This window comes from Sus scrofa, chromosome 13 (genome assembly GCF_000003025.6).
Source record: "Sus scrofa isolate TJ Tabasco breed Duroc chromosome 13, Sscrofa11.1, whole genome shotgun sequence".
Classification (NCBI taxonomy): domain Eukaryota; kingdom Metazoa; phylum Chordata; class Mammalia; order Artiodactyla; family Suidae; genus Sus; species Sus scrofa.
In genome coordinates, this window is record NC_010455.5 from 198,408,743 (window position 1) to 198,435,712 (window position 26,970).

A 26,970-nucleotide genomic window follows, 5' to 3' on the forward strand; every position below is an offset into this window, starting at 1 on the left:
AAGACAACAGTGACAGGCCGTGCTCCGGGCAGTCACATTCCTGAGTCTGTCCCAACTGGCTGGCTGTGGTTGGTCCTGTCATCTTCTGTTGCTATGCTTACTCCCAGCCACGATGCCATGAGCTTCTGGGGGCCAGGACATGAGGCACTCAGGCCTCCTGTCTCCTGCTTTTCATGGCACCCATGACACAGGGGGCAACCCCTTTCTCTACCACTGTTGGGCCCTCTGGTTTCATCCGCATAGGTGCTCTAGAAAACATTAAGAAATATCTGATTTCGGGAGTTCCCATCATGGCTCAGTGGTAACGAACTTGACTAGGATCCATGAGGATGCAGGTTTGATCCCTAGCCTTGCTCAGTGGGTTAAAGATCTGGCATTGCTGTAAGCTGCAGTGTCGGTTGCAGCCGCAGCTTGGATCTTGAGTTGCTGTGGCTGTGGCTGTGGTGTAGGTCAGCAGCTGCAGCTCTGATTCGACCTCTGGCTTGGGAACTTCCATATGCTGCAGGTGTGGCCCGTAAAAGGAAAAAAAAAAAAAAAAAGGAGAAGAAGAAGAAAAGAAATATTTGATCTCATCTAGGAAAAAAAAAAAAAAAAACATACTCTTCTGGCTGGGAAATGAAAGTACCATGACACTGAGTTCCAGCCAACGATGGCAGGTGCTGGAAGATGTGACTGAGGCTCTCAGGCGTAAGACACAGAGTTCACATCTACCTGCCCATCATCTCTGTTCTGGGGAAAAGGACAAGGGAAAATTCTCTCTGGACCCAGTTGACACCCTTTATCCTTCCTACCTTGGTGTAAGGGGTAGAGTGGTGGCTTCCAAAAGGTACGTCCATGTTCTGACCCACAGAACTGTGAACGTGACCTTATTTGGGAAAAGGGTCTTTGCAGATGCAATTAAACGAAGGCTCTTGAGCTGAGACCGTCTTTGGTTGTTTGCGTGGGCCCGAGGTCTGCTGATAAGTGTCTCCAGAGACAGAGGAGGAGGTGACCCAGAGAAGGCCATGTGAAGATGGAGGCGGAGACTGCAGAGGCAGCCACCAGGTGAGGGAGACCAGGAGCCGCCAAAGGTTGGAAGAGAAAGGAACCTTCCTGAGGGTCTTCAGAGGGACTGTGGCGCCCTGATTTTGGAACCTGGCCCCCAGAACTGCAAGAGGATAAATTTCTATTGTTTTAAGCCACTGAGTTTGGGGTAGTTGGTTGCAGCAGCCACAGGAAAGGAATGCACTTGGTTTGGTGACATTGAGCATAAAAAAGAGCCAACAGTTAGAGAGTGTTCCTCATGGGAACACTGGCTCCGATGCCTGCTGCTTCACCTTTCACAGTGGCTTCAGGAGCTCCAAGTGCAATCATCACTTCCGCTTTGCAGACAGGGAAACTGAGGCTTTAAGAGGTTAAGTAATTTGCCAGAAGTCCTATAATAATGCGTGCTGGAGGCCAGTTTGGGGCCAAGGTGGTCTGCCTGGTGAGCCCTAGTTCTCAGGCTCTGCTATCTTTCCTGGCCATTAGATTTTCAGGAGGGTTAAGGACCTCCTGCTGTTTTATGGTGGATCTCCAATAAGTGTCCCAATTACAGCTTTGTTAAAAAGCTACTCTTCTGAACAAAACTTTTGTGTATTTGTGTGTGTGTGTGTGTTTATGTGAGAGAGAAAGAGAGCGCTGGGCCATAGATGACAAGAATAAGGGAACATTTCAGGATGTAGCCAATCCACAGAAGGACTATTTTATCATTAGGATCAAGCCCTAAAAGGAACCCTTCCTTCTTCTAATTAGGGAAGATATCCACAAGGCATTAACAACATGCTCCGGAAAACACGGTCTGATCACCTTGAACAACATCCATGAAAACATTCGGGCTGAAAACGCGGTCCCGCTAAAATGTGGTTTATGATGACTAGGGTGCTGACAGCTCGCCAGGTTGGCGGCTCCTTTGAAGGGCTGGTTTATTAAGTACTTAGCGGAGAGGTGCTTGTAAATACATCACAGGCATTCGAGCAGCGCTGTTCAAGGGAGCGCTGTGTTGATGCTGTGCAGTCCATAAATAGAGCGCAGAGGAAACGTAAGGCTGGCCGCCACTCTGAGCACCGCTGTGACTCCAGGCAGTGAATAGGAAGCAAGGCAGCAAACACAGCGCAGCCACATCAGACTCAAGCAACAAAGGCCACAGGCAGGCCAGGAAGCCAAGGCCCGAGGGCTTTTTTTTTTACAGTAAAAAACAAAGACTTTGCTTTCTCCCCATTCTTCATCCTCATTTTTAAAATATCTACGATGCAGTTCATTGGTACCAGCTTTCCAAACTTTCCTTAAACTCATAGTTTATGTTGCATCAGCCAAAAACATAGAAAACAGCAATAACGGAGTTCTCAATTCCTGCCTTGAGAGTGGATCCAGTTCTATTAACTTAGGGGTCGCTCTACCTGCTGGTGAGAAGGGGCAGAGTGTTCTTGTAGCGCCACCAACCTGCTTACATTCCAGCAAAAGCTCTTCATTTTGGTCCATGCCAGTGTTTATCCTTCTCTCCTTCCTTCCTTCCCTCCCTCCCTTCCCTCCTTCTTATATTTCTTTATTTTTATTTATTCCTGGGAACACCTGATTGGGGCTTGTTTTCTGTGTACAATTCTGATGTTGTGGACCTTGAAAGGCTCTCAAACTCTACTACATCTAGATAAGAGTTACTTTTAAATCACTCCTTTTTCATGTTTACAGCATGTCTCATAAGTTGATTTCTAGCATCCTGAATATTTTTGCTTCGTGTAACCATTAAAGGACCATTGGTGGATTTGCATGAAAGAACGGCTGGTGTTTGACGGACTGTAGCCTCTGCCTCCAAGGTAATCAAACAGCCCCACCCCCACTTTGTTTTTGAACTTCTAGAACTGCTAGAAAGAGGAAGAAGAGGCAGACAGAAAGAGCAAAGTGAAGGAAAGAGACACTGAGCATTTTGATATTTTACCCCCGAGGCTGGCAAGGGCATTTATCTCTCCTCCTCCAGAAAAGTCTTTTTGTTTTTGTTTTTTTTTCTCCCTTTTGTCAATTCAACTGATAAAGATTGACACAGGTAACCGGGCATAGCTGAGAAACAATGTCAATTCAGTATCTCAAAAAGCTACACAGATCCTAGAACCAGAAAGCGTTCTTGACCAAGTAACTAACTTCTAGGCTAAATCACCGTCAAAAATAAATCATTCGGAATACTGAAATTCAGGAGGCACTTTAAGAGGTCAAGTCCCATCTGGCCATCCTGAAAATCTAAAGCAAACCACCCACATCCTGAAGGCTGAGGAAATGTTGCCGGGGTTCGGGGTTACAAAGATGTTGCCAGACTTTGGTCCCAGTGGGCCCCACAAAAGAGACTCTCACATACTGGAAGCCCAGGCAGTTGCCTCAATTACATAAACAGAGATGCTGGGAAGCCCTCCCCTGCCCACGAGGCCTCCCTTCACTCATGCTTAGAGTTGCTATTCTAAGTTTGCTTTTCTCCCCATCTTGAGAAACAAACATGTCTCCAAAGGAATTTACCAGATGCCCACCACAGAATCTGCCCGAAAGTTAGTATTATCACCACCACCTAAAGGACAACAGAACCCAGTCAATATAGGACTGGCAAGCGAAGTGACCAGCCCGGCACGGCTCCCATCCCCCTTTGACCATGGGGATCCTTCTTGACACTGGTGAGTCCTGGGTCTAATCGATCCTTGATGCAAACGTGGGAGCCTAGGAGAACCTGCCACGCACCCGCACTGGCTCTAGAGCCAGGAACGTCTGCGTTTGAGCCCAAGTCCTTCACTTCCTACTTTGGAGATGTGCATGATTGTGAAGCTCTGAGGTTCAGTTCTGGAGTTCCGTCTAGAAACCACACCGCGGGATTGTAGGTATAGCACAATGGATATGAAAGATCTGACTTGCGCCAACTGGTCCCGCTAAAGAGTTCAACCTTGAGTCTTGATGTCGAGCCTTGATGTTAATGGCAACACACACAAGAGCAAGACCTGGTCTCTGAGTTTCTCTGGTTTTGACAGTTTTCTGTACCAGCAGATTCCACCCTGTCTCCATTTTCTCAGAAAGGAGGGAACATGGGGCTTAAATAGGCTTGATCATTTTTGGCTAAATCAGGAGTCAGTCTTAAAATGACTGGCTCGGGCTGTGTGAAGCCACCTCTCAGTGGGAGGCATGGCTGAAGGGGTAGCTGGGTTGGTCGTCTGTCTAGACTCCATCCCTGCACATCTCTTGAAAGGACATGGGTCCATTTTCCTTCCCACGACTGTAAAAGAATTCCAGCGCTCGGCTATATGAGTTCCTGATGATGTCCTGACTTGCAGGAGCATGTAGCCAGGACAAAATGGCCTTCCATTCAATTTTAAGACCCTTTGAGAGTGGAAACCTCAACAAATAAAGAGCGGTTTGGTGGCATGGCAACCCGGCCCCCTCCTTTTCCATTTGTACCCTGCTTCAGATCATTTGAGATGTCTATTCTGAGGGATTCTCATGCCCATTTGATTCTAGATAAATAGAGGCGTTATTCTATATCCATGATTTCATATCAAACAGAATTAAAGCACCAGGCACAGCCCTCCGATAAAATCCTAGCAAAAGAAGGGGTGTATCAACCTATCAAGATCTCCCGAAGCCCCCAAATGCTGACAATTCCACAAGGTTGAAAATATCCACACATCTGTCCGGCACCGAAGAACCTGCTCTGACTACTTTGGGGATAATTTTCTTCTGAACGACTGATGCCATTTCAAAGAGAGCCATAAACACATGCTGAATTTTTATATAAAGCATCTTCTTAAATGTAATATAGAAGCTCTAGTGCTAAGCCAAGAAAATAACCATTCTCCAACCCGTCGAGAACAAAATGAAGGTTCTGGCTGAAAAGAGATTTTACTATTATCCCTGTTAACATGCTAATTTCAGGGGGAAAAAAATCCCAAGGGTGGAAAAAAAAAGCATTTTCTTATAGAAAAAAAAAAAAAAAAAGAAAAATAAAAAGAAAAAGTACTTTTACATGAAAATCTCCCAGATACTTATTTTTTAAAAGTTGTCCCTACAGTTTTACAAGTGACATTGTATACAGCAAATCATATTATGGAAAGAACCTCAGTGATAGAGTTAATGCATTCTTTCGAGCAGCAACTAAGCCTCCGGGGCACCCTAAAAGCAAGGTATTATGACTTAGATGTTGCAGAAGTCAAACGTTTTTCAAAGGAACAAGAAAGGGGGTTAAACCTGATATTCTGCTAAGCGTACAGTATTCCAGGGAGCTGAGGAATGCCTGTCCATGGCAGCGCCTCCATCCCAGAGCTGCCCACTGCGGAGGGGAAGAATTCAAGTCCCCAACCCCAAACTTTGCCATTTCCTCTTTGGTAAAGAGAGTGTATCTGAGCAGGAGGGAAATCAGATCTGATTCAGCCCTCGCCAAAACTGAAACCAAGCCAACTTCACGGGGACCGATTTCCACTTGCCCCACCACGTGACTTTTCTGCTGCCTTTCACAATGCTTAATAATGTCGGTTCCGGTATCGAAAAGAAAAAGGCAAATCCCTTGATCAACCTAGTAGGAGAGATGGCCAGTTATGCCAGGAGAAGAGGAGAAAACAGAGGTTTCCCCTTGGATGTTACCAACGGGGTCCTGAAGATGACACAAATGAATGGCAATGGCCCTGAACACAAGGCTGAGCCAGCTCCTGGAGAATTTTATTCTATTTAGAAGAAAAGGACCATTTCCCCTCAAGCCCACCTCTCTCACTTAACGTGCCATTTGATTTCATTTCTCAGACCCCCTTAACATATGGAATTTTGAAAAAGATCAATATGCATATTTTGAGTAAGTACATGTGATTAAGTTCCAGGTGCCCAATGACTTCAAGGAAGCTCTTCTTAAAGACACCTGAGGCTAGACCAGAGATGGGAGGAGCCCCTCAAAGTCAAGCTTTAGGTTTCTCTTGTCCTCCAAAGGGCGACACTACAGACAGGACCCTTCATGGTTGTTTGCATGGTATCTTACGGGAGAATTTCTCCAGGAATGCTTCAGGCAAATATAAAAACCTCCCTCCCCCAGAGACATGACTGCGAGAGTGAAAGACCATAGGGCTCTGAGGGAAAGAGTGGTTGTGCCTGGCAGGAGCCCCCTGTGTGCCAACCCCAAAAGATAACTACAGGGTCTGGAAACCCTAAAGGGCTTAGGATGCAGGATGCTGGCATGTCCCACAATGCAACTCGAACAGAGGAAACGCCCGGGGGAGCTCATTTCTGCTGTCCTAGAAGGGCCAGGACCACTTCCCCTGCTGGCCACTTGCCCTTTCCCCCAGATGTGCTGCTTATCTCTTCCTTTGAGTTAAACAAGCCTGCTATGCTGAGAAAGGAATCTTACTGTGATCCTATCATACCCAGCTGTGTCCTGCACGGACCCGAGAAAATGACTGCATTTCGGAAATTTGAAATGGTATCACAGAGCAAATAATCATTGACGTCAGCAGTTTCTACAGTGTAAATGAACCCTGCGTATTATCTAATTTGGCACAGTGGGTTTTATGCCATTATTGTATTTTACAGTGTTTTTGCAACTGCCAGCTAACCCCATCGTGGGTGGGGGTGGTGGATAGCCTGCATTCTTTATTGATTGCAAATTTATTTATTGCAATGAATACGCTCCATGTGATGGTATCCAGAAACTCCTATTTTCTTCATATTCTCAAAAAAAAAAAAAAAAAAACTGTATTAAATACAACCCCCACGAACATTCTGTAGACGGTAAGAACTTAAAAACTCCTGGCCTTCACCTTGCTTAATGTGTGTATACGTGTTTTCCAGCCAAGCAGGTGAGAAATTAGCATAGCCAAAGCTAACTCTTAAAAAATTAAAGATCTTATCGGCAGAGTGATACAGATCTGTCCGTATCCTCTCGGTATCCTATGCAGCAGTGCCTCTAAATCAGGGGATCTTCTTACAATGCAGATCTGACTCAGTAGGTCTGGGGCAGCCGAGACTCTGCTGCTAACCAGCTCCCAGGCTGCTGGTTGAGGGACCACCCTTCCTGAGTATGAAGGAGAAGCCAGGATTGGACTAGGAGGGTTCTGCCCCAGGGCTGGGGGTGGCGGGGGTGGGGTGGGGGGAGTGAGGCAGGAAGCGGGCTCCGTCCGGGTACTTACCCTGCATCTGACTCTGAGGCTGAGGGTTAAAGGCAGTGGAGTGGTTCAAGGAGGCCCGAGGGTTGGGTGTGGGGGCTGGGTGGTGTGGGCTGACCCTCATGGCCGTGCGCCGCAGCTGCTCCAGTTCACTGAGCCGCTCGGAAAAGGACAAGCTCCCGGGCTTGGGCTGATCATCTAGTTTCTGACGATGTCCTATTGCGGGGAGGAGGTGGGGAAGGGAGAGGGAGGCAGGGAAGGAGGGAGGGAAGAGATCAGAAAATGTATTGTGGATTTGCTAAAATTCGGGCTTTTCTCCTCTTTCCCCTCCCTCTCCCCTCACCCCCAACGTGGATCCGCTGGAGAGTTTTGCACAGGTAGCTGTTCCCGTTGGGAATTCGGGGCCATTTTTCCCCACAGCAGACTGGGGCCCGTTTTGTCGCACTGGCCACTGGGTGTTCCGCCGGTCTGGGCCTGGCACCCACCCCGACTCCCTGCATCCATCTCCACTGTGTGGAACGCAGTGGGCATACAGGGCTTGGTGGCGGTGGTGATGGTGGGAGGGAGAGAAGGGGCATTAATTGGCTTATGGCATCTCTGTGGGCTGAGCTGAGGCGGGCAGGAAAGGAGCCCTCTTGGTGGCATGGGAACAGCTGCCCCAACTCCACACCCAACCACCGGCAGGTTTCAGAGGCAGCAAAGTGGGCCCTGGAGCTTAGAGGCGTGCCCCTTACAACAGGAAATGAGGTGTAGCTGCAAACCCACAGCCCGGGGAGGTCAGATTTCCTGTTAAGTGCCCAGGATGGGCAGCCCCTTGCCACCCACCCCCTCCTCTGCTTGCAAGCTTTGCGCCAGCATCCTTTCTTTTCTGAAGCCCACTTCTCCAAGTGCACCCCAAGTGTGGTGTAGCCCTGGACTCATTCAGTCCAAGTTTCCCAGCAGGCAGAGCTCACTGGAGCCCCAAGGGAGCCACCAGCACACTGGACAAGCCTGGGGCCTCAGGAATCCAAGGTGCGGGTGGGCCCCTTGGCATCTGTATCGACAGTAAATTTCCTTGCTCTGGTCAAAATCACCATCACCAGGATGCAGAGAGCAGAAGTCATTCCTTGGAGAAGGGTTGGGGCTCCCGCTTCCTCCCTTAATCCTTCACCAAAATGTCTTTAAACCAGAGACTCAGGCCTGCCCAGTGGAGCTGAGGCTCCTTGTACTAATGGAGCCATAATGGGGCTCAGCCAATTCAATCCTCTTTCAAAGAGGCTGCCCTTCTGCTCCTGCCTCACTCCCATGGTTCAAAGAAAGAGTCATTGACCGGTTTCACAAAACCACCCGATTGTCAAGTGGCCTCCAAACAAGATTGGAGGAGCAGCCTCCTGGCCCCAGACCTCAGTGAGAAAGAGGATTCCTTGACTCCACGCCCCCCAGCCGGGGGTGGGGTGGGGGTGGGAGAGGGACTTTTGAGCCCAGCTCCCAATGGCTACAATTATAAAATTAAATTTTATAACTTGTATTATGGTTCCAAATCTCCGTGGCTTGCCATTTCTTCCTGCTGCCAGCCCCCTTGGCACAGCTGACACTGTCTCAAATTCCAGACCAGAAAAAGGACCCACTATATTGCAGTGATTTTTATCACGAACAAGACCTGTTTGGCTCCGAAAGGAGGAAAAATACTTAAGCATAATATTTGTGTGGTTCAAATGCAACGCTCCCTCTTTTCATGTGTCACCAAGGCAAAACTGGACTCTGATTCAGCCCCACAGCCCGCAACACTCGGTCTGAACACAAGCAGCTGAGTCACGAGGGCCCAGCACACATGCGAGAGGCCTCTTACCGGCGGAGTATTTTAAGCACCGGTCTTGTGGGCGAAAGGCCATGGGGCCAGGTCCCGGAACAACCCCTGTCATCCCTTTCCTTCAGAAGTACGAAAACATCTTTTTCTAGAACGTTCTATTTCAATCATCGAGTCACTCGTTGTCTCCGGATGGAGCTTTCTTTGACTCCTCCCTTTCAACTTCCTGAAGTTTTCTTGCAGAACAGCAAACGATTTCAACTCAAAAGCCACCCAAAGCATAATAATCTTTTAAATGGCTACCACGACCTAATGCCTGGTATGGGGAGTCAAGGAGAGAAGGCGGCAGGAAAAATGATTCTGGAAAGTTCTACCACTTCAGAAAGAATGCCAGTTGGCAAAGTTATGGTGCAGAGGCTGCTGGCAGGTCTTGTACCCATTTCTAAATTTCACATTCCTTGGGCACCCAGTGGCATTTTTGAAGAACACCATGTCAAGGACAGTGGGTGATCATCGTGGGGAATGATATGTACCAGATCATTCTGAACACATGTCATTCGGTGTTTTGGAGTCTCCAGCCAACCTTTGAAGAGAGGCCTTCAGTTGTGTCTGCCTCAGCCACCAAGCTTGGGGACCATGTGCCACCAAGAAACCAAGAGGAATAAGTGATTTTACAGGTAAGCCACTACTGTGGCCAGGCACAACGAAGGGAAAAAAAAAAAAATGTTTTTTTTTAAACCCCTCTCGTTGCCCTGCACTTAAAAAAAAAAGTTTCAACATGTGAGCAATTTCTGCACCAGCTGACACCTGCCAAAATCGTAGTCATTTATAGAGATTAACTGATGACTGTCTGCTTGAGCAGGAATGTTTGGGCATAGCTCTCAGAGAAAACAATTCTTCACTCTAAGCTTTTTCCTAAGCCCTCAGAGTCGCGGGGCTGAGTTGAATGCCAGAGGAGGGGGTGAGAGTTCATTCCGCACCCTCCCCACGTGTGATCCCACCAGCAAGTAAGGCCATTATTACCCCTGCAGGGAACCCAGAGCCCCGGCATCACAGCTAGTGCCAAAGAGTTCTAACACCAGGACACCGGGGAAATAAAAAGCATTATCGTATTGAAGGTGTGGTTCGGATGCATTTATAAGCTGGATCACAGGAAGACTTAATTCTTCTTTTCTGAAACCATCAGATTTCATGTGCCAAAGAGCAATATTTTGTGTGAAATATAGAGGCTTCCGATATAAACTTTCAAGCTAAGGAAAAATGAACGCTTTATGTCTCCAGTTTCCTGTATCTGTGTGCAATTAAAATGTCAATTTGCCTCCTGAATTTTAAATACAGGAGCATGGAAAATGTCCACTATCAAATTCACTTTTCTTCTTTCTTGCCGAATACTGAACTTTAGAGGGCAACAGGGAATTCAACCTTGGATCAAACCTTCTGGTGGAATTACCCCATGCAGTCTCAAACATAGGCGTGCTGGCTGCCTGGGTTTTTAAATACTCTGTAAGTCAATTGCGAATGTTTACGTGGTGGTTCTGTAAATAACAGCGGCTACCTCAAGACTTCATATGGAGACATCTTACTGAATCTTTAGCAGAGTTGAAAAGGCTCCTACATGATGTTTCTCTTTTCCTATTTTCACACGTTTGAAAAAAGGACTGGATTAGAATTTTATATATGTATGCAAAACTATACAAAGCCAAAAGAAAAAAAAAATAATCTCCTCTGCTAAATTTTACTTCTTTGCTCCAAAGACAAACATCCCATAGTCTTTTGGAACTGGTGCCCACAAGCTTCCCTAAATGTTAGAATATTTGAGATGGATGATGAAATCAGCTTTCAGTTTTCTGCTCTAAAAAACTAGGCTGGGTAAATACGCACATCTCATTGACAACTGAAGTGCCTTTTTAAAAAAAATCACTGTTGATCTGTGGTTGTAACTGATATATAATTCAGATCGTCCTTGAATTATGATGGGGTTTATGCCCCAATAAATCCATCCTGAATTGAAAATATCATAGGCTGAAAATGCCTTTAAAACACTTAACCTACAGAGTTCCCACTGTGGCGCAGTGGGTTAAGAATCCAACTGCAGTGGCTCAGGTCGCTGCAGGGGCTAGGTTCAATCCCTGGCCTAGGAATTTCCATATGCCATGGATGCAGCCATTAAAAAACAAAACAAAACAACAACAACAACAACAACAACAAAAAACCCAACCTACTGAACATCACAGCTTAGCCCAGCCTGCCGCAAGCATTCTCAGAACACAACTGTTAACCTACAGTTGAGCAAAATCACTTTATAATAAAGTATTGACTATTCCAAGTCATTTATTGGATACTGTACTGAAAATGAAAAACAGAATTTTTGTCTCAGTACAGAATGGTTGGAAATGTATCAGTTTTTTTTTTTTTTTAAATATTTTTTGTGTCTTTTCTAGGGCTGCACCCGCGGCATATGGAGGTTCCCAGGCTAGGGGTCTAATCGGAGCTGTAGCCACCAGCCTACACCAGAGCCACAGCAACGTCAGATCTGAGCTGCATCTATGACATACACTACAGCTCACGGCAACGCTGGATCCTTAACCCACTGAGTGAGGCAGGGATCGAACCTGCAGCCTCATGGTTCCTAGTTGGATTCATTAACCACTATGCCAGGACGGGAACTCTGTGTATCAGTTTTGACCCCTGAGATGGCCTGGCTGACTGGGAGCTGCCCAGCATTACGTGAGCATCACAGCCATATCAGCAGCCCGGGGAAAGATCAAAGGAGGTATGGTTTCTACCGAACACGTATTGCTTTCCGCCAAGTCAAGAAATTTTAGGTCAAACCATCCTAAGTTGGGGATTGTCTGCATATGATCTATGACCAAAGAAAACAGGTAAAGGGAAATTGTCACTTTTTCTTGGAAAGTTGTGGGTAAAGAGAATAATTTTCTGACAGTCAACAAGTTAGTCCGTATTTCTGATATGGGTTTACTAGTTTTCTAGGCAGATTCTCAGCAGAAAAATTAGAAAAGATGTACATTCAAAGTACTGTTGTGATGAGCAGGTGAGAAAAATCCATGCCAAATGCCAAGTCCAAAAAGATATCTATTCACATCTGTGTGGGTATTCACATATGCGTCTCTGTCTCCATCCATCCATGTATGTATATATTTATCAACCTATCAATCACATTGTGATTCTACTAAAAGGATATATGTTTTTCAAAAGATGTTTGCTAGGTGAGTTCCCTAGTGGTCTAGTGGTTAGGATTCAGCACTTTCACCACTTTGGCCCAGGCTCAATCTGTTGTCTGGGACCTGAGGTCCCACACTGAGCCGCTGCGTGCCAAGACCAAGAAAAAAAAAAGTCTGCCAATCAATCTGCTACTAAGGACATGGGTCTGGATTTATGTATGTGTATATATATATTTGTATATGAATACTTCTCTCCTTAATTTGCTCTTCATTATGACAAAGGAAAAGACACTGATACATGTAGAGAACAGCTCATTTTTCCTGGTATAACACTCTAACTTCTGGGTCCTGGATTTTTCCTGGTATTACACCCTAACTGCTGGGTTCCGGGATCATTAAAGTCGTTAGACTTTAAAGCAGTGGTTCTGAGGGTGGATGCAGTCCTACCTCAAAGCACTCTCCTCGTGGTGAAATAAACCTTCCTACCTCACCTGCAAACCTATCCATCCGTTGGCTAATTAAATGTTGGGAGATACTGTCCCATATTTTTAATATATATACATATGTATACATATATATAGTGTGTGTGTATATGTTTATATATAATTGTATACATAGACTATATATAGGTTGTGTATATATATTAGAGACAATCTATAATGTGATAAAAATATATACTGATATATATGTTAATGTATATCTGAATACATATGATGTATACATGTTTATGTCTCCTCCAATGCTATATAAACATGGGCACCTAACTTTGCCCCCAATCTCCTCCTATATGGGTAAGCACAAGGTTGGAGTCCTTTGGAACTGGAGAGGAGCTGGAGAAATAAGCCTAGTTTTTTTAACCCAGATGTAGGAGTGAAGTTCAGAGAGGTTACGTCATTTATCCAAGCTCACACAGCCAACTAGACAAAGAGGGCAGGTCTGAAAACACACCCACTCCCTCAACCGATGCCAATCCCACCCCATGCTCTGTGTACCTGGAAATACCCATCTCTGTGACTCCCACGCGAGCAGAGAGAAGCAGATAGTGTCCCATGGCTGTGACCACATGGACACGGAGCACTGGCATGGTTTTCACACTCCGCCTTTATAATCCCACTTCTGTTCCGGGCTGATCCTTAGGACAGAAGGGAGCCAGAGACATGGGGTGGGCAGAGACCTGGGTCTCGCACATTTGCACAGGTACCAGAATTACCCAGATGTCCTGGAGGGGCTGGGATGTGGCTGGTGAGTGCAGAATAAGGTCCTGGTGATGCTGAGGTTGCTGGTCCTGGGGCCACCCAGGGAGTATGAGTGTGAGCGCCAGCCACCGCCCCCTGTGATGCCCATGTTTTCAACATGCTTCTCCTCTGCCCTGGGCTGGGAATTAAAACACCAAATATACCAGAACTGTGTTTAGACTAAGTGGCCATGGGCACTGAGTGATGGCCTTGTTTTTGGTGATAACTCTTTTGTTGTCTCTTTAAAAAATTTTTCAATTCTTCAGTGTACGATACAGAGCAGCCTTTGAAAGTGCCAAAACTCTGCCCGCAGAGAGGCAGCTTGTGACTGGCTCTCTCCTACCTCACAGAGATGACTCAGTGAATCACTGGTGCAATCACTGTTGCGGGTCTGTAAGGTGAACCCAGAAATCCCAAGTCAGAAGTGACTTCTGCCCTGCCATCTAAGCAAAGACTTTGGGGAACAGCAGAAGAGGGTTACATGGGCCCTTATTAAGTCCATCCAGAAATGTGGCGGTTAAGACCTCCGAGCCCCCACAAGGACAGGGGTGTTAATGCAGATGCTATAATCCTTCTTTTCGCTAGAGACACGGCACCGGGGAAATGGGACTGCCGGTCTGGACGTTAACAACTCTCCATCTTAAATCTGCTTTTCCACCTAACTTTTCTGCGGAAAGAGCAAGTCTCTTCACCACTCAGCCTCCTGATCTGGAAGGCTGGAATTAAAGGACTAAAACGGATTACCGTGAAGGGCTCTAAAAGCATTCATGGCAATTACATCTGCAACCACTCTACTCTCCTGGTTCTTGTTGGACGACTCTAAGCGGGGGCTTTCTTGAACAACTTCATGGGACGTTGGGACTTTCAGAGTTGTCTTTCTATCGTTTTATAGGCAGGCACCTGGGCTTTGGGAACCAATCCCAAGTCCAGCTATCAGACTGGTTCTCAGAGCTCTATCCTGAATCCGGGCTTCTCCCAGCCTGCCCTTCCCTTGGGTGTGCGGATGGCACAGCAGCTCCAAACAAGACATCCTGAGATTAGCTTCCCCTCTGCCTTCCATCCTTTCGTCCGTGGCCCTTTGAACAGCTGCTGGTGACCTTGGGCGTCGGTGCTCACAGATCCTTTTCTCTCTCCCCTCGAGCCTTCACTGAGCCTTCCTGTTGCTCAGTGGCTGGGACATACGATTCTGTTTTTTTTTTTTTTTTTTTTTTTCGGGCCCACGGGTGTGACATATGTAAGTTCCCAGGCTAGGGGTTGACTTGGAGCTGCAGCTGCCAGCCACAGCCACAGCCACAGCCACACCAGATCCCAGCTGCATCTGTGACCTACACCACAGCTCAGAGCGATGCCGGCTCCTTAACCCACTGATCGAGATCAGGGATCAAACCCGAATCCTCATGGATACTGGTCAGATTCATTTCCTCTGAGCCACAACGGGAACTCCCTCCCATTCTGGTTTTGCTCCTTCCCCTCATTATCACCCAAAGGCTGCATCCAGAGGGAGTGGCCACTAAACCCACCTTAAAACCTGCTAGTAGGTTGTCAAGGGCTGCAGCTGGGAAGAAAACCCCTCTGTTCAAACTGACCCCAGGGTCTCACGTCCCTGCTTCTCCTATTGGTTAGAAACCAAGGATACTTTTTGGTCCCCTAGCCTAGGCCTTCCCATCAGAGGCAAGAGGACTGTAAGGCTGAGGTTAACGCTTATTGTTCTACCTGTGTAATTATCCAACCCCCCCATCCCACCCACCTAGGTGCCCCGTGCAGGGCTTCTGGTCCTCTTGCTCATGTTCTTCCTAAATCCCACTGAGCCAATGGGGAAAATCCACTGGGATGCTGCCACTGCCAAGGCAACAGTTTGCTCCTTACTTCAGGAATCTGCAGACATGATGCTTTGCCCCAGGAGACGCACCGACAGGGACAGCTATGCCTTTGGTTGAGAAGAGCTTTGGTTCTCTTGTAGGTGGCAGCAGGTCAGTGACTGACCCCTGAGTCTGCCTGTGTACGGAGCTTCCCTATTCTGGGTTTTTCCAAACCATGGTTCTGCAGCTGGCCCCTCACATGGCATAAAGTGTATGTTTCAGAGGTCAGGTTGGCATTTGCTAAGCCTCGCTTTCCAAACGAGAAGGTAGGCAGCTGGAATTTCCTACTTTGCTGCAGCCACACCAGCACCTTGCTAGCACTCCTATATGCCTGCTGTTTCCTTTCCCCAGCACGTTTATTCCCCAGATACCCACGGACCAGATCGCTCCTAGTTTTCAAGTCTTTGCTTAAACTTCCTCTTCTCCCCGAGGAATTCCCAAACACCCTAGTTTGAGTTGCTGACCCCCCTTAGCCATATCCCCTGTATTCAGAACAGTACCTGGCACACAGTAGGCTCACTAAATGTTCGTGGATTGACTGACTGACTGGAGGAATGCTAGGGCCAACCAACTGCCCTCTGTAGATTGTAGGAAATCAGAACTTACTGCGGGCAAACGAAGTTGGAACTAAAATCTGAAATGGAACTGTGGAAGGCTCAGAAAAACTCCTGGGTGAGGAAAGACATCATAATTGAACATAGAGAGTTTCAGGGGGCATTGTCTTATTAGATGTTAAACAGTCCAGAAAACTTCTCTTTTTTTTTTTTTTTCATTACATTAAAAGATAATGAAATGAGAGTTTGTGGTTAGTAGATGCAAACTATTGCATTTGGAGTGGATGAGCAATGAGATCCTGCTGTACAGCACAGGGAACTATATATGGTCACTTGTGATGGAGCATGATGGAGGATAGTGTGAGACAAAGAATGTGTATATATATATTTGTATGACGAGTCACTTTGCTGTACAGCGGAAATTGACAGAACATTGTAAATCAACTACAATAAAACATTTTTAAAAAGATGAAACAGAGGATGGATAAAGGGCCTTTTGTGTGGGGCTGAGTACAGCATTCTCACATTAGAAAAGCACTGCTATGGCTTCTTTGTGCTTTTGGAGAGAGTATACACACACACATACAAACACACACACACACACACACACACACACACAGAGGCAGTGTCATATGTCCCCAAGACATGGGCTAAGACAAGATTGCTGGAGCAAAGCAGGACAGGTGCAGAAAGCCACAGTGACGTGCACAGCGAAGCTGGCTGGGGCCAGGGCAAGAACAACAACTAACACTGACTTGAGGCCAAAGGACCACACAGGGTCCACCCCCTCTGTTCCTCCTTGAGCAAAATCCACGGGGTAAAGACAGAAACAAAACTGAGTTCCCTGCAGTTCCAAGCTCACAGTAACAGGCAGTGGGGTTTTTCGCCCGTTAGCACGAGCTTTTTGAGACCTGGGCCTCCCCAAAAGCAGAGGAGTTAGAATCGGTAGTCATCTGTCACTACGGGTTACCTCCTGTTTCTGTCTGGTGACTAAGGAGGTAATTGCAGCTTAGGGCAGAGAATCCGCCCCGTTTCTTTCACTCTTGACCAGAGGTAGTCCTTTGCGGGGGCGGCCGGAGGCAACCTCCACGGAGAAGAGCAGACAGTTCACAAGTTCAAGAGTCTTTCTTCTCTACCGACCTGTGACCCCAACTACAGTCAGCCCTCCCTCAGTGAAGACCCCGTTAGAGCATAATGAAGAGGGGTAACTGTTGGCAATGTGCATCCACTTATCTGAGTGATCTTGCCCCAAAGGACAGATTCTGTGAATGGGAGGTATTGTTAGAAGGGTATGTTTTGGTGGTGAGGCTTGGGGTCAAGGTGAAAGGAAATGCTCCCTGTGGCTTTTTAACAAATTAAAAAAAAAAAATGTTTTATGGTGGTACCCACAACATATGGAAGTTCTTGGGCCAGGGACTGAATTCGAGCCACAGCTGCGATTCACACCACAGCTGTGGAAATGCTGGATCCTTTAACCCACTACATTGGGCCAGGGATGGAACTCATGCTTCTGCAGCAACTCAAGACGCTGCCGTCAGATTCTTTTTTTGTTTGTTTGTTTGTTTTTTGGCTTTTTAGGGCATACCTGTGGCATATGGAAGTTCCCAGGCTAGGGGTCTGATCGGAGCTACAGCTATAGGCCTATACCATAGCCCTAGCAATGCCAGAGCTGAGCTGTGCCTATGATCTACACCACAGCTCTTGACAACGCTGTGTCCTTAAGACATTGAGTGAGGCCAGGAATTGAACCTGCATCCTCATGGATACTAGTTGGGTTCATAACCTGATGAGCCACAATGGGAACTCCCTGCAGTCAGTTTCTTAACCCACTGTGCCACAGCGGAAACTCCTCCCTGTGGCCTTGACTTGGCTTTGGAGTCAAGCCGCAGTGCTAGCCCTGGTGGACTGGCAGGGCCTGGGGAAAGGAGAACACCATCCCACATGTCCCCAGGCTCCCCTTGCTTCTTCATGCTGCCTGGGGGTTCCCGCTCTCCCCCCAGGCCTTCTGATGCCCCCGTGTGTCTCCACTCCCCTTGTGTACCAGCATCGCCATGCACAAAAGGCAGAGGTCCTGAGTTTGTACAGACAGGGCTGCGGTAAACTGAGGGCCCCTGGAAGCTGGGTTGGTGCCCCAGTCAATGCTGAGTGAATGAATGAGTGATAGATGAATACACAAGCAAATAAATGCCTTTCCTGGGCTAGACTTACATGTACAACCAGCAGCATGCGGGATGAGCTCCATTCCCCTGTGTTTTTAAGAAAGGCTGAGGACAATTTCCCCCTCTTTCTCAAAGCCCTCCTGTTGGGCCCCAGGGGCTTTCCCAGCAGCAGAGGAGGCAGCATCTGATTCCCACCTCCTCTCATGTCACAGATGCCCATTGAATTCTGGGCCAGCCTCAAGTCAGCAGGGGACCAAAGAGCCAGCCAAAGTCTGAATCAACATCCTCTCATAAACGGCTAAGCAAGCCTTGGCTGGCACAAAAGGACAGTGATCCCGTGGCCACTCACAGCTCCTGAACACTTGCTGGTGAGAAAGCCAAGAGTAACTGGAAGCTGTTTTTAACAGGTCATTGTCCCTACCTCACACCATCCAGAGAAAGGCTTGCAGATTGTTGGAGGGAAGATGGCCTCACTCAAGCTAACTTCTATCCACATACAGCTGAGAAGGTGCATTTTGTGGGGAAGGGGATCTGCCTCACCAGTCATTTGAATGGGCAGTGGCCGTTTGGGACTCCCAGAGAGCCAGCATGCAGTGATGAAAACACTAGCCCCACCGCTTGCCAGGTAATGTTGGGAGGGAACATTCTATTTATTCCAAGACACAAGTGACCCCTATTCACCTCAGTGACTACATCTGAGCCAGGTATGAAGGACAAGAAGGCTGTCAACACTTTCCTCGAAAACCCCAACACCATTCTCCCAGCCAGACTGGAAAGCAAGAGGCCTTCCTCTTTCTGTCTGTCCCTGTCCCCTGGGACTCTGCCTCAGGAGGCCTGGCTCGGTGGGACCAGCTGCCCAGCTCTGCTCTGCTACAAGTGTGACAGGTGAACTGCCTTTTCCACCAAAAGGAATTTTTTAAATTTTTTTATTTTTTAAGGGCCGCACCTGCGACATATGGAGGTTTCCAGGCTAGGGATCCAATCAGAGCTACAGCTGCCAGCCTACACCACAGCCACAGCAATGCGGAATCCCGCCATGTCTGCGACCTCCCACAGCTCACAGCAACACTGGCTCTTTAACCCACTGAGCGAGGCCAGGGATTGAACCTGCAACCTCATGGTTCCTAGTTGGATTTGTTCCCGCTGCGCCACAACGGGAACTCCATAAAAGGAACTTTTTTGAACCTTCTCTCCTTTTAACTCCCCCAACAGTCTCTGTTCTGTATGAACATTCTGTTCTGTCAAAGCATAACCTCCACTCCTACAGAGATGGCCCTTGTCAACTGCAGATTTATGCTCAGTCTTTTCCTAGCCTGAGTCCCCCCGACCCCTTCTCTTCCCCACCCCCACCTTTTTTTATTTTTATTTTTTTAAAACCATTTCTGCTTCCTTCATTTTCTTTGCAGCTGCAGCAGAGAGATATAGTAAAGCTACTGTATAGGATTTTGAAAGCAGGGCCTCTGAGAGCTTTCCAAGCTCCATACAAGCTGGTTATTCTCTGGCTTGTTTTCTTTGGCTTCAGGTTAGTAACACAGAATGAGTCAAACAGTATTAACTTTCAATAGGGAAGTGGTGTGGTCAACCAAAGCTGTTTGCGGCTAGATTGTGAAGATAGGTAGGGCAGGTAATGAAGAACAGCCCATAATACTTTGAGGAGGCAAAAGGGGGAGGCGGCCTCACTCAGAAACATCCAACAATGAAGTCAACAGGACTCAAACCATCTTTCTGCGTCGGCTGAGGAATTAACACCAAGGTCTCTGGCTGGCCAGATTCAGGAAGTCAGCCATGCTGGCTTGCACAACCGAGCACTTTGTGGGTATAAGGATTTTTTTTTCTTTGTTTGTTTGTTTCTGTCTTTTTGAGGGATGCCAAAGTCATGGGAAATCAGATTAGGCTGAGTTCACCTTTCTATGGCATGTCACTCTGCGTGGACCTTTAGCCATTTCTTTCTCCTGCTTGGGGTGTGAGCAGCTGCACCCTCTCTCCTCCTCCACCTGGCCCTTATCCTGGCTCTGTCTCCACATCCCCAGGTTGGTGGGCTGGCTGCAAGACCCAGGCTCTTCCTCTCTGGGTTAAATGATGCACGGAGGGTGCAACTTCAGATATCACTCCTTACTTTTAGAAGCCGATAAGGATCTTAAAACCATCAAATCCTCTCTTTCTCTTGTTTAGCCGATGAGGAAATAGAGGCCTGGAGAGGGGATGTGGGCTGCTGAGCTTTGCAGAGCCAGCCGGCCGGCTCCCCGCTCCCCGCTCCCAGCGGTCTTTCCACGCGGCCGCCTCTCGCCTCTCCCTTGCCCAGGGCTCAGGATTCCTCTTACAGCTCAACAGAGCTGCTCCCAAGAACGGCCCAGCCCTACAGACTCAAATTTCAGCAGTTTCCAGTTCCTTCTCCCTATTTATCTTGAGACCGGCTGAATCACCCAAGGAGCAGAACAGAGTTTCTCCTCCCAAGCGGCTCCAAGCAGCATGTCAGCAAGTGAACGGGACAGCAAGCCAGCCTCTGGAGCCTTGCAAGGTCCTCACCTCGGAGCATTTGCAGGTTTTGACTCCTCCTGGGAAACTGGCAGGAAGGCTCAAGTGTGTCATGTTTCACTTCCCTGCGATCTAATCCAGAAATCTCAGGCGGGCAGCATATGTATGTATTTTGTATATATATTTGTATACTTTGTATATATATACACACACAAAGCCAAGGGTGAAAAAAAAGGTTAAACCAGAATAAGGACTCAGCCAGTTGTAGGACAATCTTTGCAACCCTCTCCAAGCCTTTGATGTAAAGAAAATGAAATAATAGAGCGGCAAAGGATAAACTGTGTTTGGTTTTGGAAAATAAATAGATATTAAAATAAAACTCAGCTCTCTTCACTGTCAAGGCTGCCTTTTTTGGTGGCCAGGACACCTAAACGTGGGTAATACCAGAAAAGAAAATACTAAGATATTCTAATGGCAAAAAAATTTCTAAAAGTTCAGATTCACAGTGGGGCGTGATTTAAATGTCTCTATTTTTTTCTCTACAGTTTCCTTTTCACCAGTCCTGGACGACAGGGAGATAAAACGTACCTTCAAGAAACCAGAAAAAGACCCCTGAGATTTTTGTATAGTACCCACAAACAGTAATAACATTTTCTATTATTGTTTTCCTATGATCTAATTACATATCTATATATTCCTATCATCAGTTAGACTGTTTACAAAGCACCTCGGTATCTATCATCACAATTCATCCAAAGCTACCCTATGAATTAGAGCGCATATAATTATCTCCACCTTATTGATGACTCATGGAAGCTTCTAGATGCTAAGAGTCATGGCAGGTCACACAGCGGTGTGAGGGCTTATGTTCCGTTAGGAAGCAACTACATTTTGATAAAATCCGTATTTGGAAAAAGACCACCTCCTACTGAGGCAATATGATGAACTTGGCTTTGCTTCAGAGAGGAGTCATGTAGGGATGCCGGTGCAGTAATTCAGTAGTTCAGGTAAATAATAGGAACGGTGGAAAGAAAAACAGAAAAAAAGCTCTTATTGTAAGCATCCAAACTGCCAGGATTTAAAGAGAAATAACTTGGCAATGGCAAGTATTTGGTCCTCACTTGGGCAGAATTCCAGTGGCTTCCCCTGGTCAGGGTTATGGGATGAGGAAGGGGGACCTGTGTCCAGAGCCTGTAATTTAATAACAGCTGGTATTTAAGGATCCCCTCTTGCCAAGCACCATGCAGTCAACCACAGGTGACTTTATTCAGTCGGCACAAGAACACCTCAAGATGGGGACATCGACTTCCTGGTGTCATATCTGAGGAGGCTGAGCTTGCCAAGGCTTCGTCTGATCCTGGGTGAGAGGCAGCCACCTCTCTACCTGGGCTGCCTACTAGTGCTCCAGTCTGCCTCTCAGGCAGTCTCATTTAATCCTCGTATCCCTCAGCAAGGCAGGTGTCATAAGCCCATTCTACAGGTGGGGAAGCGGACGCACGCAGGCACAGCTATGAAAAAGCAAGTAGTGAGGCCAGGTTGGCTCAGCTCCAAACTCCACTCTCACTCCCCCGGGCTCAGCTCTCTGCTTCATTTCTCAAACTCAGGCTATGCCCTGTCAGCAGTGCCAGAGATGAACGGAATGATACCACTATGGGTATTTCTCCCTAGCTCTTTTTAAAAATTATTATTAAAGTAGAGTTGACTTACAGTGTTGTGCCAATTTCTGCTGTACAGCATAGTGACCCGGTCATACATCTATATACATTTTTTTTCATATTATCTTCCATCACGTTCTATCCTAAGAGATTGCATAGAGTTCCCTGTGCTACAGTAGGACCTCATTGCTTATCCATTCTAAATGTAATAATTTGCATCCACGAACCCCAAACTCCCTGTCCATCCCTTTAAAATGAGTGAATTGGAAATATCATAAAATGACTTCAGAGGTAAGTAAAAATAAGGCAATACCAGGAACAAATCTAAAAAGAACCGTAAATGTATATAGTTCTTTACAGCTTAGTTATTTCAAATATTTACTTTTTAATCTCAAATGACCAGAAGGCTGACTTCTAAGCCATGGTGAACAAAAACAAAAACAAAAACAAATAAATGGAATCTCAAATGTTTGACATTTCAGTGTATGAAAGTACATGGAAAGATTCAATAACCGGCTGGGTTTTAGTCAATACTTGCTTTAATGGAACCTGAGTATATGTAAATCGTGGAAGTTCCAAAGTAATGTATTGCCATTAACTTACTTTATAAGGGTCTAGGGAGTTGGCAGATTAATTCAACTGTGTTCCTTAAAAAAAAGGCAAACAGAAAAGAACTTTGCTTTAGGTACTTAAGCGTTTTTTTTACCTTGGCTTTCATCTACACATGTATAGCCAGAATATTTGGCTTGGCTATCGGGAATTTTCCCAGGGACAATGCATGACTTACAAGCACAAAGAACTCGCTATAAGCATACCACGTACAACTCAGAGCATGAACAAGGCACTTTTCCATTTCACATCCCATGTCAGGGTTTGTGATGTGTCTGATAATACAGTTGTAATGCCCAGTGATAGATTATACCTAATTTGCCCCTTCTTTACAGTTAACTTTTCATAGCAAAAAAGCAAACCTTTAAAACAACTCATCTATAAAGGAAAAGACATGGAAGGATTTCGAGAAGACAGAAATTGCAAGCTAGCCCAAACAAACTTAAACAGAGATCTGTTGCAAAGGTGGGACACACTGGATCCAATTCTTACTAAAGCCTTTCATAGCTACATGGCTTACAGGAAAAAACAAAAACAAAAACAAAAAACTAAGCCTTTTCGAAACTTGATTTTTTTTTTTTTTTTTTTATGAAAAGTGGAAGGTCATAGGGTCTGAAAAAAAATTCTAGGTCCACCCCAAAGCAGAGAAACCGATGCATGGTAATGAGCCATGGCAACCAGTCTATGCACAAGCTGTGCGCAGGCGCCCAAGTCAGGCCAGGATGGGGCCCACCTTTTCACGCTGCCCCCATGGTTCCAACACCATGGCTTAGGTGAGTCTCATAGTGCAGCTAGATGGCGGCATGGACCTCAGCAGAGCCACTTCCCAACCATCCCAGGATAGAGGCTGTTTGATCAGGTCACAAGGGGCTCCGGCAGCAGAGATGCTGCACATGCCCAGATGGTGTAAGGTAGAGCCACTCTGTTGCTGAAATGAGCCATTGAATGTCTTGGGGGGAATGAAGAAACACCCCACCAAACACCTAGCAAACAAAAAATTCAAAAACTCAGGACAAATCTAGAAAGCCACATTGGTTTGGGAACTCAGAGTGGCTGAGTGTTTTCTATGCCCACAAAGCTTAGCTGTGGCTGACCAGTCCAGGCCTCTTCTCTCCACCCCCGCGAAGGTGAGTTGTATTTGCTGCAAGAATTTGGACCCCAAGAGACTCTGGCACATTTCATGTGCGTTTTCTAGAACAGTAAAGAAAAGCCTCTCCCAAACTGTGTCACGCTTACATCTGAAAGGACCCACGTGCTAGACCCCAAACACCTGTTGTCAATGTTACAGAAAGATGGAGGATTTTTCCCCAAGTTCTCCACAAAGTTCAGTCTTTGGGGGCAAAGGCATTTACCCACGAAGGACTTGGGAACAGTCCTCAGAGTGTTTCAAGGGTGCCTAAAAAGGCCAGAAAAGAAATTTTACTGTGTCTAAATACAAAAGAAAAACGGAAAAAAAAAAAAATCAAAAGATATAAATGTTTAATTAAGTAGCTAAAAAAATGAAACATGATGGCGACTTCATGAATTTTTAAACTCAGGAATCACAAATCTTTTTTGTTTAGCGTTTTCTTTTTCTCGTTTCCAAAGGATTCCAAGACTAAAGGCAAATAATTGTGCCAGCTTCTGAACATTGACTGTGTGCCAGGCATTGGTTTAAAATGTTCTACCCAGGCTGGAGCATTCAGGCTCCCTGACCCCCGCCCCCACCCTCCCCCCACGAGGCTGGTACAGCTGCTGTCCTTGTTTTATGGAGGCTCAGCCCCTCGCCCTCCCCCAGGTAGGGTCACCCCACACGGTCAGCAAGTGCCAAAACGGGATCTCAACCTGATGGTAATCACTGTGTTAATGGCAGCGAAATCAGAGCTGCAGGAAATTATGGTTTCAACACCAAGTGATAAAAACCTTTTCAAAAAATTACAGCAAAAAATGACATCGAAGGTAGGACCTGGGTGTATATGGTTGTCTATGGTGATGAAGGCCAGTGTCCTTCAGGGAAGGAGGCCCACACGGGTCAGCCTCTAAGGGGCACTGTTTGTGGGGAGCCTACAGCTGTGTTTTCCTTTTCGTTTATGGCCCCACCGGTGGCACATGCAAGTTCCCTGGCCAGGGACTGAATCTGAGCCGCAGCTGTGACATATGCTGAAGCTCGGATGCTGGATTCTTAACCCACTGCACCACAGCGGGATCTCCCTACAGCTCTTTTTGTTTTGTTTTGTTTTGTTTTGTTTGCCTCTTAGGGCCGCACCCCAAGGTATATGGAGGTTCCCAGGCTAGGGGTCGAATCAGAGCTACAGCTGCCAGCCTACATGACACCTATGGCTCTTTTGCTAATGATATTTTGTCACCCCTTCAGTGGGAGCTAATTTAGAGATTATCTCATCCCATGGCCTGGTTGGACAGAAGAGGAAAGTGAGGAGAAAGTACTTAAGATAATTGCCCAAGTTCACACCCACTGGCCTGGTGGCGCCAGTGTGAAACCCAGGTGCCCCAATTCAGGATCCAGAAACCTTTTTACATGTTTTAAGATTAAGAAACGGAAGCCTAAATGCAGATGGGATTTTGGTTTTTTTCTTTTAGCCCTTCATACACTAAATTCTAACAAGGACCATGATATGTTTAGATCTTGATCTCAATTTATTTTTTATTTTATTTTATTTTTGTCTTTTTAGGGCCGCACCTGAGGCATATGGAAGTTCCCAGACTAGCGGCCAAATCAGAGCTATAGCTGCTGGCCTATACCATAGCCACGGGAACGCCAGATCTGAGCAGTGTCTGTTACCTGTACCACAGGTTACAGCAACGCCAGATCCTTAACCCACTGAGCGAGGCCAGGAATCGAACCCTCATCTTCATGGGTCCGTTACTGCTGAGACACAATGGGAACTCCTGGTGTAACATTTAAAATAGTGATATGGGGTTGCAATGGTTCAGATGGAAAAAGATATTCATGGTTTAAGATTCATTCTAAGAGCTTCTGTCATGGCGCAGCAAAAATGAATCCAACAAGGAACCATGAGGTTTCAGGTTCAATCCCTGGCCTCACTCAGTGGGTTAAAGATCCAGTGTTGCCATGATCTGTGGTGTAGGTCAAAGACGCAGCCTGGACCTGGCTTTGCTGTGGCTATAGCGTAGTCCAGCAACTGTAGCTCTGATTAGACCCCAGACTGGGAACCTCCATATTCTGTGGATGTGGCCCTAAAAAGCAAAAAAAAAAAAAAAAAAAATTCATTCCAGGGAGTTCCCTGGTGGCCTGCTGGTTAAGGACCTGGCATTATCATTGCTGTGCCTCCATTTGATCTTTGGCCCGGAAACTTTCACATGCTATGGGCACAGCCAAAAACAACAACAACAACAACAACAACAAAAAAGATTCAGTCCATGTGTCTTCTCCCCCTTGCTGACTACGTTAGTCTGAGAGGTACTGAGATCATTTAGGTTCTCACTGATGGGTACCTGGAAGGAATTTTTTTTCCTTCTTTCTGTAGCATCTAACCATCTCAATGACTTCTACATAAGACAGGGGTAATTACCAAGAGGTCTCCATGGGCTAATGAGGTTCCCTATCACTGTTTCCAGGGCAGAAACTTACTCCCTCAAGGATTCAACACCTCCATTCATCCAGGGACTCTTTCAGACCTTGGCATGGATAAGCCCACTGAAAACTCAAGGTTTGGGGAAATCTTTATGTGTATAAAGTCCTCTCGGTCTAGTGTGATGCTACTGAGTTTGATAACCAGAAAGACATTCTCAAAGTCATTGGCAGGACTTACCAAGCATTGAGGCAGGATCATTACCGCTTTAAAAACTGCTTTTGCCAAGTCATCAGGTAGTTGGGGAGCTTAGTACAGTGGGGATTATAGTACCAGAGGAAGTCACCCCAGAATGTTCATCCTAGCGTTAAATTAATTGCCTGTAACAGTGGCTGGGGGGTTGGGCAAGGAAGATAAGTAAGCAGAATATTGTTCGTCTTTGATCCTGTGCCTCCTACCTTGTATATGGGGGAGAAGGAAGAAAGAATTCTTTCCTCTTCTTTGGGGGGGACTCACAATTCCATCTAGAAAGAACTGAAGTCCAAACCTGACATTTGAAGGATGCAAGGAAAAACAGATATGGAGATCACCACACATTGCTTGGAGGACCTGCTTGAAGCCGGTCCCAGTGGACGCGGTGGTTGTGGTCTCACTGTGTCTCACCAATCCTGAGATCATAGATTGAGAAAACTGCCTGGCATGCCACTAACCATCAAGAGCAAAGAATGATGCCAGTTTGCAACCTCCCAGCAGGCTGCACGCCGATCATGTGTGCCCTCTAGAAAGGTCTTTGCCAAAG

General features: G+C 46.6%; 1 protein-coding gene across 4 annotated transcripts in view; it reads right to left on the bottom strand.

Annotated features, from left to right (window-relative positions):
* RUNX1 (runt related transcription factor 1) overlaps positions 1–26,970 on the bottom strand; it is a 263,814-nt gene that overhangs the window by 36,908 nt on the left and 199,936 nt on the right. For 3 of the 4 annotated variants that reach the window (XM_021068412.1, XM_021068411.1, NM_001246252.1), the window contains one exon: positions 7,152–7,343. The exons of the other annotated variant lie outside the window; for it this stretch is intronic. In XM_021068412.1, the coding sequence (XP_020924071.1) occupies positions 7,152–7,343 (192 nt within the window). The remainder of the gene's footprint in view (positions 1–7,151; positions 7,344–26,970) is intronic. 4 annotated transcript variants of the gene reach the window in all.